The sequence below is a fragment of the Gallinula chloropus genome (assembly GCF_964237585.1).
Source record: "Gallinula chloropus genome assembly, chromosome: 31".
Lineage (NCBI taxonomy): Eukaryota > Metazoa > Chordata > Aves > Gruiformes > Rallidae > Gallinula > Gallinula chloropus.
Window position 1 is genome coordinate 325,733 of NC_140116.1, and position 12,500 is coordinate 338,232.

General features: G+C 48.4%; 1 protein-coding gene across 1 annotated transcript; it reads right to left on the reverse strand.

The window, feature by feature from the left end:
* Nucleotides 1–6,418: 6,418 nt before the first annotated feature.
* Nucleotides 6,419–10,085, reverse strand: LOC311202696 (keratin, type II cytoskeletal 75-like; the record flags this gene model as incomplete). The annotated part of the gene is made up of 9 exons (XM_084277308.1): nucleotides 6,419–6,690; nucleotides 6,794–6,828; nucleotides 7,114–7,334; nucleotides 7,514–7,639; nucleotides 7,747–7,911; nucleotides 8,084–8,179; nucleotides 8,329–8,389; nucleotides 8,529–8,743; nucleotides 9,576–10,085. 9 exons carry the CDS (start codon nucleotides 10,083–10,085, stop codon nucleotides 6,419–6,421), a joined length of 1,701 nt encoding a protein of 566 aa, XP_084133434.1.
* Nucleotides 10,086–12,500: the final 2,415 nt, after the last annotated feature.

The window sequence follows — 12,500 nt, forward strand, 5'->3', positions numbered from 1 at the left end:
CCTGTGTGCAGCTTCTCCCCAGCAGAAAAACAGTGTAATAGCACCTGTGGTATAAACAAAAGAATAATATCAGGGATAATATTAGGGCAGCTTTTCATGATCAACATCTAAGTGGGAATATGCAAAAGGAGTTGCTGAAGCTTCAGTAATTGACACCTATCAGCTCTCATGGGAACAGTCTAAGAGTCGGGAACTGCTTGCAAGAGAACCCCAGGACAAGAAACTTACCCACTCATGGCTCAACCAAGATCCACAGCACCCAGCTGTGGTGGAATTCATTTTCTTGCACCCAAGCCACCAAAGCCATGGAGAGCCTGACCTCTGAGTGAGGCCTGACACCTCCATCAGGGCAACGTTCCCCTCTTTGCAAGGTTTCCCAGAGCAGCCAAAAGCATTACACTTCCCAGTATTCCTTTCCACTTTTACAAAATGTTAAGGAAGGCAAGAAAAGCCCTTGTGCTCAGTGGATGGGTCTCTCCTGGGTAGACGGGAATCAGTAACTCACCTGGTCAGACAGTAGAGGTAAAGCACATGCTAAGAGTGATGCCAGGCAAAGACACTGTTTATGATGCAGAACAATTTTAATAACATCCCTTCCCACAGGAAGTTGAAACAGCTGGAAATATTTCTGGCAGATGTTCAGAATCCAGTAAACAATGTGATTACCAGCCTACAGAAGAAGTGGGTCCCAGTGCTGCCTTCTCCAGGCAGTATCATTACACCTGGGAAGTTCACCACACCCATGTCACACTCACATACCACCTGGGCCAGCCTCCCAATTGGCTTAGAGCTGATAATTAGTCCAATCAAGGTCAGAATTTGTGATCAATTGAGTAAATCACTCTCTTGAACTATTAGAACCTCAATTGCTGTCATCAGCTCTGCAGCATCAATAACAGAATCCACAGGACAACAAGGCAAATTAAGAATAGGTAAAGTAACAAAAAGCACCAGAAGTTCCATTCCTCTCTGACCAGACCTCCTGCCCAGCAAGGGAAAGGTCTGAAGGAAAGGTACCATGTGATGCCCAGCTCTGAAAGTGTCTTTTATCTGTTTAGATTCTTTGCAAGGCTGACAGAGAGACCAACACCTCCAGGAGGCAATTCCCTCTGAAGAATCCTCCTTGAAGATACCTTTCTGTTCCCACAAAACAGCTAAGTTAATCAAAGTTGCTTTTAACACAACCTCACAGATAATGAGCAGCGTTTTACAGGATGGCATTTCTTAGCCAAGAGGGCTCTTCCATCAGAGGGGTTCTGCCAGGTATGTTGTGTACATCCAGGTTCAGACAAGCCATGTCCCAGTCTCCCCTCATTCAACCTCTGGTTTGGGGAAAGAAGAACAGAAATCTGCTGAGCACTCAGCTGTTAGGGCACCTGCAACAACTCTTGTCCATGTTGGCAGGAAACTCAGCATTGCTCCATGGTCCAAGAGGGCTGGAACTGCATTACCATCTTGGGAACTGTCTCATCCATCAGCCATTTCCACCCTGGCCTGCAGCTGCACTCTGCTCACCAAGGCAGAGGAATGCCAGTCTGCAGTCACAGATCCACATGCTGGGATGACTGGCAGAGCCGACTGGGAAGAGCCAACTAAGCTGCAGACTGCTGGAAGCAGCTCAAAAGGCCGCAGGCTTTCCCAAAATCACACCGCTTTCAATTCTTCCCATCCCAGCAGCCATCAAAACACACAAGTTTTAAATGCAGGTTTTTAATGTCACAGGGAACCTGGGTCAGTTGTGTGTGCTAGGTGTTGTACAGACAAAGCCATTCACATGTTGTCATCAAACACTGGAGCCACAGGCCCACTGGCTCTACACCTCACAGGGAGAGAGACTCCTAACGTTCTACATGAGAGACTAATTTAGCTTTGTGCACTTACAATCTTTTTCAGGCCCACTAGTGGTACTTGGCACAGTCTGTGTTTCAAAAACCACCCAGAGCAGCAGTTTGCTGCCAAACTTGGTGTAAAAATAACCACTGAGCCCTCACTGTGGCCAAAGAATGACCAGGCCCTGAAGTACCCCATCATATTCACCAGTGCTTGGTAGCCTGGTGTGAGCCACTTCAGCCATCGCAGCCTGTCAGACCCAAGCACAAGATAAGCCCCTCCACCAAGGCCAAATACTCCTAATATTCCAGAAAAAGGGCCTACCTTTTGCTCAGTAATGCTTTACTCTTTTTTTTTTTTTTCCCAGCCGCTTCACTTCAGATGGACGAGGCTGCAATACAAAACCAGACCTTCTAAGAGAAGCCCCCTTGTATTTGCCCTTTATATGTCTGGAAGGAACTGGGCTGGGCCAGTGAGGTGAAATGGGAGGCAGCTGAGGCCTTGGCTGCCAGCCCAGCTTCTCCTCCAACAGGCTTAAAAACACCTGTGGAGGAGCAACAAAAAGATTAGAAAACTTATTCTAGGGGCTCCACAATGTGGTTTTGTGGGGGGAGAGGAAGTGAGGTTGGTCTAAGGCCTCCAAGACCTGCACGAAGTGACCATCCAAGTCTGAGACAAGGACCAGTTCTGGTTTCAGTTGATTCAGGCCCCATATAAACCCCTGTGAAGGTCAGGACCTGCAGCTCAAACAGAGCTGCCACAAGAACAGCTTTTGACAAGTGCAACACATCACTTTCATCAGGCTGTCACTTGTGAGTGATAATGGCACTGGGAATGGAGCCGGTCCTTCCTTTAAGTAGTGGTTTTCTACACAACCTGAAATTCCCATCTCAACATGACCGATAATTTATGGGAAAGTCAATTTGTCATTGACCTGGAGGACAATAGAGGGTTGAGGTGTGTGTGAGGAGAGTGTCCCTTCCTCAGCCCTCTAGTGGCATTCTGTGTATGTGTCACCCCTACTGTCATTAGGTCTGTCCAACAAGCCCTGGTCCCCACGCTATGGGAGATGGAGACTTGCTTCAGTCTACACTTCTAGTCAAGAATGGATGTGATCATTCCATGCCACTCCATGACACACCATGTCATGTCAACTTCCAACTAGTCTTGACCAGGATTAAAACTGCTCAGAAAATGTGAATTGTGGGGTTGTGAGTGTAAACATAAATGACTCTCAGCCCACTTTTAGGGCAGAGCTAGTGAGTGGGGAAGCAAGATAAAGGGCAGAGAAGCACCAACATCCAAAACAGAGTGGGCTCCATTGCCCTGAACATCTCACCCTTCAGGAAGATGGAGGACTTAAGCTGCTGACAAGATATCTGCCATATAACGTACAGTATCGAGGATGCAGAGGCAGATCACCCTTCAGGTAACAACGTTCCCATCCTTCCAACAAAGCAGTACCACTCATAAAAGCAAATGTTTCCTGCTTTCCAGCTGGTCACTGTCATACCTACTATGGCGACAAGGTGGGTGAGTCTCTTCCATATTTGCACAGTGACCAACCCAAGGGAAGCAATCTTGGTAGCTTCTGAGGCCCTCCCATAATAAACATGATTAGTAACAATTAAAAACTCATTACAGCTCTTAATTACACCCAATATAATGCCACCTGTATTCATTCCCCAATAAGCTCATAAAATATTGCACCTATTATATTTCTTTACATGTTTTAATGCAAAGATGATTGCACCACTCATGCCCTGAACCAGGCTCTATGACAGACATCTACGTGCTCTCCTCTCCTTCCAGCAGCTTCCTGCACATGGCAATCTCAATGTCCAGGGCTACCTTCACACTCAACAAGTCCTGATACTCATTTAGTTCCTAGCCCTGCTCCCCTCTGGCTCCACTGAGTGCTCTGAAGCCTTCACCCAGTTTGCTTCTGGCTTTGTTGATGGTGAGATGTCCTTTTTGTTCCACTTCAGCAATGCCTGTTGGAAGGAAGAGTGCTCTGAGTCCATTTGTTTGAAACAAAACAAGCCCTATTGCTGCAAAATTGGATCTCCTTTTACACGGAGCCAGCAGTTAGCACAGTGCCCCATGGAGCAAAGAAAAAGGTGCCCAGTCACTGGGCTGTTATGATCTTTCATTCAAGCACAATGTCCTTGAGCAATTAGCACTGCTGCCTTTTTCATGAGCACAGCAGATGGGACAGATAAACTCCGTCACCTCCGTGTTACAGCCTGGCCCCTCTCCAGGAAAAACTCCGGGAACTTATAAAAAGCCTGCGGTTTTCTGCAGGACAGAGCCTGCAGCTTTCGCTTCCTGGGTTTCAACACCCTAGAGATCTTCACCCTCTCTGCCATCCTCCTAAGGATGTCCCCAGGAATGCTCCAGGGCTTTGCATCATCTTGGTCCTTGGAGTCTTCACAGGGATGACAAAGTAGAAGATGGCTTTTTGGTCTCTCCCATCCCAGTCTATAAACTTTAGAATCGCAGTTGTCATTGTTTGTTCAAACAAGAGAATGAGATACCTGATAGCCTGGTATAAACCTGCGATGCCGAAGTCAGGTGTGTCGACTGAAAGAGTATTTGAGGAGATAATAAGAAAAGCAACATGAACGTAGCACTAGCTGAAACAAAACTACACTTTCTTCCTCGTTTGGTTCGTTCACTGAGATGGCAAGGACTCTGCACTGGGGATCTTCTCCAGTTCCACACTTGTATCTGACAAACACCAAGTCTACTCTGGGATAACGTGCACACTGCAGCACAGACAGGTTGATTCACCTACCAGTCCAGCCCTCACTCCTCCCAGTGCCAGAGAAGAATCCAGCCAAGCATTAATCAAATTAATTTGGTTGCAATGGGGTGTTATTTAGAGAGGGCTAATGACTAACCTGGCTGGGCAATCTGGAGTTATAATAGCAGGTTCCAGGTTGTGTCTCATGCTTTGGCGCTGCTTTTTTTCATGAGTAATTTGTGTCCACGTAGCATCTTCAGGCCTTCCCACCGCTCATATGTGAGGTGCTGGTGCCCATGTAAGAGCCCTGCTCATCAGATAGATGGAGCTGCTTGCCCTTGTGCCAGCCAAAGGTGGAGGACAGCCTGTCTTCATCAGAGCACTAATCACACGCACTGCAGACCTGTCACTGGTGTCCTCCCCATTGTGGACTCCAGGGCACCTGGGTAGGAGCTCCAGGCACCATCAGGACTGAGCTGCTGCATGGTGGTCATGGGTGGGTGGGTGTCCTCTTGGGATGACAGCTGTGCTGAGCACTGGTGCTACTTGCCACATCCCAATGGCCACGTTTAGACTGCCACATCCCAACAGCAGTGGTCAAACCACCCCAGTCCCACTGCCACATCCCAACAGCCATGTTCAAAACAGTCTGAGTCCAGCTACATCCCAACAGCCATATTCAAACCACCACACACCAAATGAAACACCACCATGTACCACCTGCTACCATTCATTGCCATATCCCAGCCACAACATCCTTGTTGGTGGCCCTCTCTGCTTTGCTCCTGAGGTGCCCATCAACTGAGAGCTGGACACTTCATCCTGCAACACTTGGGATGAGCATAATCTCCCACCACAAGGCCACCAAGTTGACATCACACGTTCCCTTCCAGTCCCACGCTACTCAACACCATGGCTCTCCCACTCTGCAGAGCGATGAGAAGCCTACTGTGGAGGAGTAAGATGGCACCTCCCAAGATGAGAGAGAAGGGACATTTTCCTCCTCCTCACCTCAGCTGGGCAGTTCATGGTGCTTGGTGAACTATAGGGCAGAGCACTGCAGACATTGCTGTTCCTTACAGTGAAGAACAGAATGCTTTACTTCCCTGGGGGACTGTGAAGTGATGAGACGACACAAAGATCTTTTCATCTCTCTGCAGTTTATTGGTAATGAAAGAACTTGAAGGAAAAGGGTGCTGGTAGAAAGCAACCATGCAGCAGGGTTCATGCAACAGAAGGTTTGCAATACGGCCATTCATAGGTCAGGTGTAAAGGAGAAGAGGGAAAGGATTCTATAAAACATTAAAGCTGCCAAATGACTCCACCAAGGGAAGGTGGACATCTCCAGAAACCCGTTTCTCACTCCAAAACCTGACTATGATGCATTATCACAATTCTTCTGCTTGTGTGAATTCCTGATATAACAGAAACAAACATGTGGGTGACATGCAGGACATGGGGAAGTCGCAAGGGGAAAAGGGCCATTGAAAAAGAGACCTTAAAAAGGGAAAGGAAAGAGCAGTTTTATACATGATCCTCCTCAGCTAGCGCAGCAGCCAGGGGTGGCAGCGAGAAGTGCAACGGAAGATGCTCAGATGAGCTCTGCAGACCCTGGTACCCACAAGAGAGATGCTTCATCCCTGGAGACTGGTGGAGCTCAGAGAGGAGCCAGGCTCAGTCAACTAAGTGGTGTTTCACTGCAAATCTCCCCTTGGGCGGGATGATGTGAGGAGGGAAACAGTTCATCTCTTTGCTGGGTGGTGTTTCAGGATGGAAGGGGCTGTGCTGCCAGCTGGAGAAAGGGAAAGATGCTTCTTTCCTTGGAGGGACTGAGGTCAGGGCTCAGTATTTTAAACCTGAAGATTTGATAGAGGTGGTCGTGACACATCTCCGCACAGAGGAAGATCCACCCCCTGAGATGAAGTTGCCACCTCCAGAGCTGCAGATCCTTCCACTGCCAGAAGAGAAGCCACCACTGAGTATTCCTCCTCCCATGCCACAGCTGCCTCCAATGATGCTTCCTCCTCCAACCGCACATACTCCTCCTCCCATGCCACTGCTGGCTCCAAAGCCACCAGCTCTGCCTCCAGCAATGGTGGTTCTGCCTACCACAGCTGCAAGAGAAGGACATGTTCACCATACAGCAAGTGACAACCTGGGTATCCTCACAAAGCCCAGGAAGAAACTATTCTGCAAAGAAGATGTACAGATACTTACAGACATTGACGTTGGACGGATTATCTCCACAGAGCCTGTGTAGGGAAAGGAGCACATGTTGTAAATGTAACATACTAGAAAGAGACTTAGCCCCATGGAATTTCCCCACGATTCATTTCATTTTCTGTTTCAATTAACATGAATCAAAACCACTGAAGAATATTCCCAGCGTTGACATGGTTTCGATTTTGGGGACAAAAACGTGTAGGGAAAGAAGTAAATCAAATGCCAACATGAAATGGATGGAGAGCTTACTAAACCTCATTCTATGCCAAGGAGATATAATGCTTTGGTGAGGCCAACCTGACAGCAGGACTCACCTGTTCTCCTCTCCCTCCAGCAGCTTCCTGTACATGGCAATCTCAACGTCCAGGGCAATCTTGATGTTCAGCAGCTCCTGATACTCCTTCAGCAAGCGAGCCAGCTCCTCCTTGTCTTTGCTCAGGGCACACTCCAGCTCTTCCAGTTTCCTCCTGGCATCCTTGAGGGCCATCTCACCCCGCTCCTCAGCCTCAGCAATAGCTGCCTGCAGCTGCTGGTTCTGAGGAAAAGAAAAGCCCTTTCTCAGACTGGATAGAAAATAGTCAGGAGCCATCAATCTCCTCCAAAGGAATGAATTTCCATGACTGTGCTTCCCTCATGCTATGCTTAGCACACCACCCAGCTCTGTTGCCACCCAGCCTGATGCCATTACCCAACGAGATGCTGAGGAACCCCTACCTGCTTCTTCACACTCTCAATCTCAGCCCGCAGCCTCTGGATGTTCCTGGTCAGCTCCTGGATCTCTATCTTGGTGTTGCGGAGGCTGTCCCCGTGCCTTCCAGCAGTGCTCTGCAGCTCTTCATACTGGAGACAAAGCAACCCATCATGACACAGCCTACTCAGAACTTACACGGTTCCCTTGCTCTCTGGCAAGGGAGGTGGTGATCTGTCCCAACTTCTCCCCAACTCACCCGGCTCTGGTACCAAGCCTCAGCTTCAGCTCTGCTGTTCTGAGCAATCTGTTCGTACTGACGCCTGACCTCCTCAATGATGCTGTCCAGATCCAGGTGGCGGTTGTTGTCCATGGACACTACCACAGACAGGTCCCGGCTGATTGTCTGCATCTGAGCCAACTCCTATAACCAAGATGTGAGTTAGCCTGACTGTCTAAGGAGAAAAAAAGAGCAGCAACTCCAAGCACCCTCTCAGACCAAAACCACATGGACATTCAGCCCAACCTCAGTATCTTTGTTCACCACATGCCTCATTGCAACTCTATCCAGCCAGCCAGGAAGGGAAAGCTCTTACCTCCTCGTAGATGCATCTCAGGAAGTTGATTTCATCGGTCAGAGCTCCCACCTTGGCTTCCAACTCTACTTTGGTCATGTAGGCACAGTCCACATCCTAAAGGAGAGATCACACAGATAGATAAAGAAAGATCACTTCCTCCCATCCCAGCAGAGCTCTTGGCAGACAATGTCTCCTGCCCCACTCCAAAACCTGTGCAGCCTGTCCCCCCATGCAGCCTCTCTCCTGGTTCCTCGGGGACTCACCTTCTTGAGCACCACAAACTCGTTCTCAGCAGCGGTGCGCCTGTTGATTTCCTCTTCATACCTGTTGAAGGGGACAAGAGAAAATGAGCCTCTTGGGCTGATCCTCTGTCCACCAGAGCAAGACAGTGTGGAACTCTCCAAGCTGGTTTAGCCTCACTGCCTTGGAGTTCATCTCTTCCCTGGTCTGTCGCTGCCCTTACTTGGTTTTGTACTCCTCAACGTATTGCCGCATGTTCTGCAGCTCCGACTCCAGCTGTCCCCTCTGCCCCAGCAGAGACTCTAGCCTCCTCCTCAGGTTCTGGATGTAATTGTCAAAGATGACATCCAGGTTCTTCCTTGGTCCTGAAGGCCCTTGCTGCTGGAGGAGCTCCCACTTGGTGGAGAGGACCTTGTTCTGTTGCTCCAGGAAGCGGACCTGCAAGCCCACAAGGAATAGTGTGAGACATCATGAAACCTCCTGGGTTTAGAGAGGCCACAGGAATCATTTCCCAAATGCCCAGTGGGGCCATATGTAATTGAAAGCCATTTTTCCAAGAGGAAATTTCCTCCCTTCTCTTTTTTTGGTTTTTCTTGTACTTCTCCTCCTTTCTCCTCCTACATTCGTATTCTTTTTATTTATCTTTTTTAATGATTACATTCCACATTTACAGCTTCTTGTAATATCCAATTGCAAATTCCAACCCACATTAATTAGCAGAAGCATAAGTTCATTTTTTACCTTCCAGAGAACGAAATCCCAAATGTGTCAATATTGGAGAACATTCCTCCCATTGGGTAAAAAATATTCAGTACATATGTCATATATTTAAAAACCTATGAAGCACCTTTATGAACCACATTCTCCCAGCACAGACCATCTAAAGAATGCTCATCTGTTCTTGCACTGACATAAGGAACTGCCAGGAATTACTTGAAAGCTTGTTCCTATCTCCTAAGTTCCTTGAGAATAACTATCCCTGAAAAAAGACACTGTGCTAACTGAATACATCATCATCTTCTGGCCTGACTGCACAGAGAACACACCACAGAAAATCTTAGGAAGAATTCAAATCAACCGAACCTGAAGAAAGTCTCGTAGTTTGCCTGTGAATGTAAAATGTTTACATTTCCTTAGGAGAACTCAACAAATACATTGCCAACCTCACAGTCCTGCCAACCCTGAGCTGAGAAGGACATTTCCCTCTCCACAGCACAAAAAGGTTCCTCAGATTCCCCATTCCCAAACAAACACAGTTCCAGCCTCTCACCTTGTCAATGAAAGAGGCAAACTGATTGTTAAGAGTCTTGATCTGCTCCTTCTCTTGGCACTTGACTTGCTGGATCTGAGGATCAATATCGACATGGACTGGCCGCAGGAGGGTTGGGTCAACCTGCACCGGTTGGATGCCTCCAGGGAACCCGGGACCACCTCTTACAGAACCACCAAAGCTGCCTATTCCTCCACCAATGACACCGCCTCCAATGCTGCCAAATCCTCCTCCATAGCCTCCACCAAAGCCACCAATTCTACATCCGTATCCACCGCCGTAAGAGCCACCCATGGAAATCCTTCCGCTGCCACCCATGTTATGGAGGCTCCTGCTGCTAAAACCTCCACAACGTCCACCGCCTCCAATTCCCCTGGACGTGGAGAATGAGCTATAGCTGATCCTGCTTCTGCCCCCACTTCCTCCAAAGCCACCACCGATGGCAGAGCAAGAGCTGAATCCCCTTTTGCTTCCGCCTCCAAAGCTTCTACAGATCGACTGCCGAGACATGGCTGTTTCTTCCAAGCAGCGTTGAGGAGCAGAGAGACCAACGGAGCTGTGTTGCTGAGGGATGACTGCAGAGAGAAGTCTGCACAGTCTTCTCTGGCTTCACAGCTTCAGGCATTCCCTTTTATCTGTTTCTGGAGGTGGGCTGGGTCTACAAGGGCGTGAAGAGGAAACAAATTTACTGTCTTCATCAGCTTGGTGCGGTTAACAGATTTTTGCCAAATTGTTGACTCCACCCAAAAATACGCTTTGCAATGCAGAAGAGAATAAAGGAGCAAGAGCACCGAAGCAGGTCTCAGTGAGTAAGTGGACTCTCATATCTTTATGGCATCTGGAAAAATATGTTTTACAGTGATGTAGTCATGTTCCTCCCTCCTCCCACCTTTCTACCTGTTCTCAACAATTCCAGAGTTTGTCTGGATCTGGATCTTTTGCACCGGCAATGTCAGGCAAGCATTTTGGTGAAAAAACAACTAGAAGGAGGCTTTCACAATTCCCCCAAGCACGCCCCAAATCTCCTTCTTAAGCAGAAAATTGCTGATGCCTTTCCAAGACGCGGTTTCCCAGTGTAGAGCAGAAACACCACACATTAGCATTTAACAATAGTCAGCATTTCTTCTTTACCCAGAAAGGAGGTGCTTAGTCCCTCTCCTAAGAGCATCAGTTGGGATGGGAGTGCTTTCTTCTAGGGCACATTCCTGCAAAATACATCTCCCAGAGTCTGAGATAACCAGGTACCAAGACTATGTGCACCAGAGCACAAGGAGCAAGAGAACAAGGATGTCCAAGCTCCTTCCTTGTGCTTTCAGATGGCCACAGGGATGGCTGAACCTGCAGAGGAATGGAAGGATGCTTCAGGCACTGGATGTGGTAATGATGACTGAAGACAGACAAATAGAAGAGATGTGCAGGCAAGAATAAGAGACACCTATTAAATTTTTATTATGGGGTTTTTTACTTCAGTTGGTAGGCAAATGGTCAGACTTGGTTCATCATGCTTAATCATTTGGGGAAAAAAGGCCAACTAAAAGGTAGGGGAAGCCCTGATGCTTTCATGAGTAATAACAGTTTAAACTATTGCTGCATAGGAAGTGTGCTGAAAGACATGTGGCACCTGAGCCCTGATCTCTGACCACGGTACGTTTGGGGTGGGGAAAGAGGGATGATAGAAAATTCAGTTTAGAAAAAATTATTGTTGACACCAACTGCTGCTTAAAACTAGAAAACAGTAATGGTTAATGTTGTGCAGTCTATGAAGTAGGACATCCACCAGTGAGGCATCCTGTAGATGTCTTCTAGATCTAATTAATCAAATATACATAGTGTTTCCATGTATGAACTCTGAGGGGAAAAAATGGCATTTTTCATACCTCTTTTCTCCTGAAAATCATCACTAATGTCAAAAGGAAGATATTCTACAGCTTTCTGAGCATTTCAGCACTGTGATACCATGCTGCATTGAAGCATTCAAAGTGGAATGTACGTATGTGTTTGACTTTTCACAATCACCCATTAGACTTGTGCAATTAAGTGTTGTTCGAAAGTGTCACTAGGTATCAGCCTGCAGCCACAGACACTTCAAAGCTGTTGAAAAACCAGCCCAGAGAATCACTCCCAAAAGCCGCTAGAGGAATCCGACCCGTCAGTGCCATTGGCTGGCGACTGTCATGGGGATGGAGGCAGGGCAACCCCACAGACTGTTCTACACAGGGGGCAGAGGGGCTGGAGAATGTTGCCTGTGAGGGACACAAGTGAGGGTTGGCCAAATCCAGCCGTGCGTGTCCTGCCCCCTGCCAGAGGCTGCAGCTGGAGGATGAATGGGCAGGGAGGGGACACCTGCCCGCTCCAAAGCAGCTCCAATGAGGAGGGTCTCATTTCCCAGCGGTCATCCCCAAGATGGGGAGTTCCCTTCCCCAGGTCGCTGTGCAGCCCAGTGCTCTGGCTCATGGAGAGCAGTCCCGGGGAGGTGTTGGGCAGCTCAGCTTCTGGCTGGGGAATCCGGGTTGTCTCTTCCCATGGCCGCCCTGCCGATTGCCAAACCCACGGCAGCTCCCTTTCTCGGCAGCAGCATCTCTTGGCTGCAACATCCCACGTGGCGGCTCCACAACAAGGGGGAAGATGTGTTAAGTCAGCCAAACGCCTGCATGCTGACCACATTCAGAGCACACAGATAAGACGCCCAGATTGAGTCACTCTGACGTCTTCAGACAAGATGTGAAGATTATACCCAACCTGGAGTCACTTCAGCCTCCTCCAGGTAAGAGTCAACACCAAGCCTGGGCTCCAGCGCTTCCCTCAGATCTCTTACGCAAGGAGCTGTGCGCAGCAGAATCATCAACGTTAGGCAAAGTGTAAACTCTGCAGAAAATGTAGATGGAGACCAAGACAGGCTGTAGCAGAGAGATTCTGGTAGCACAG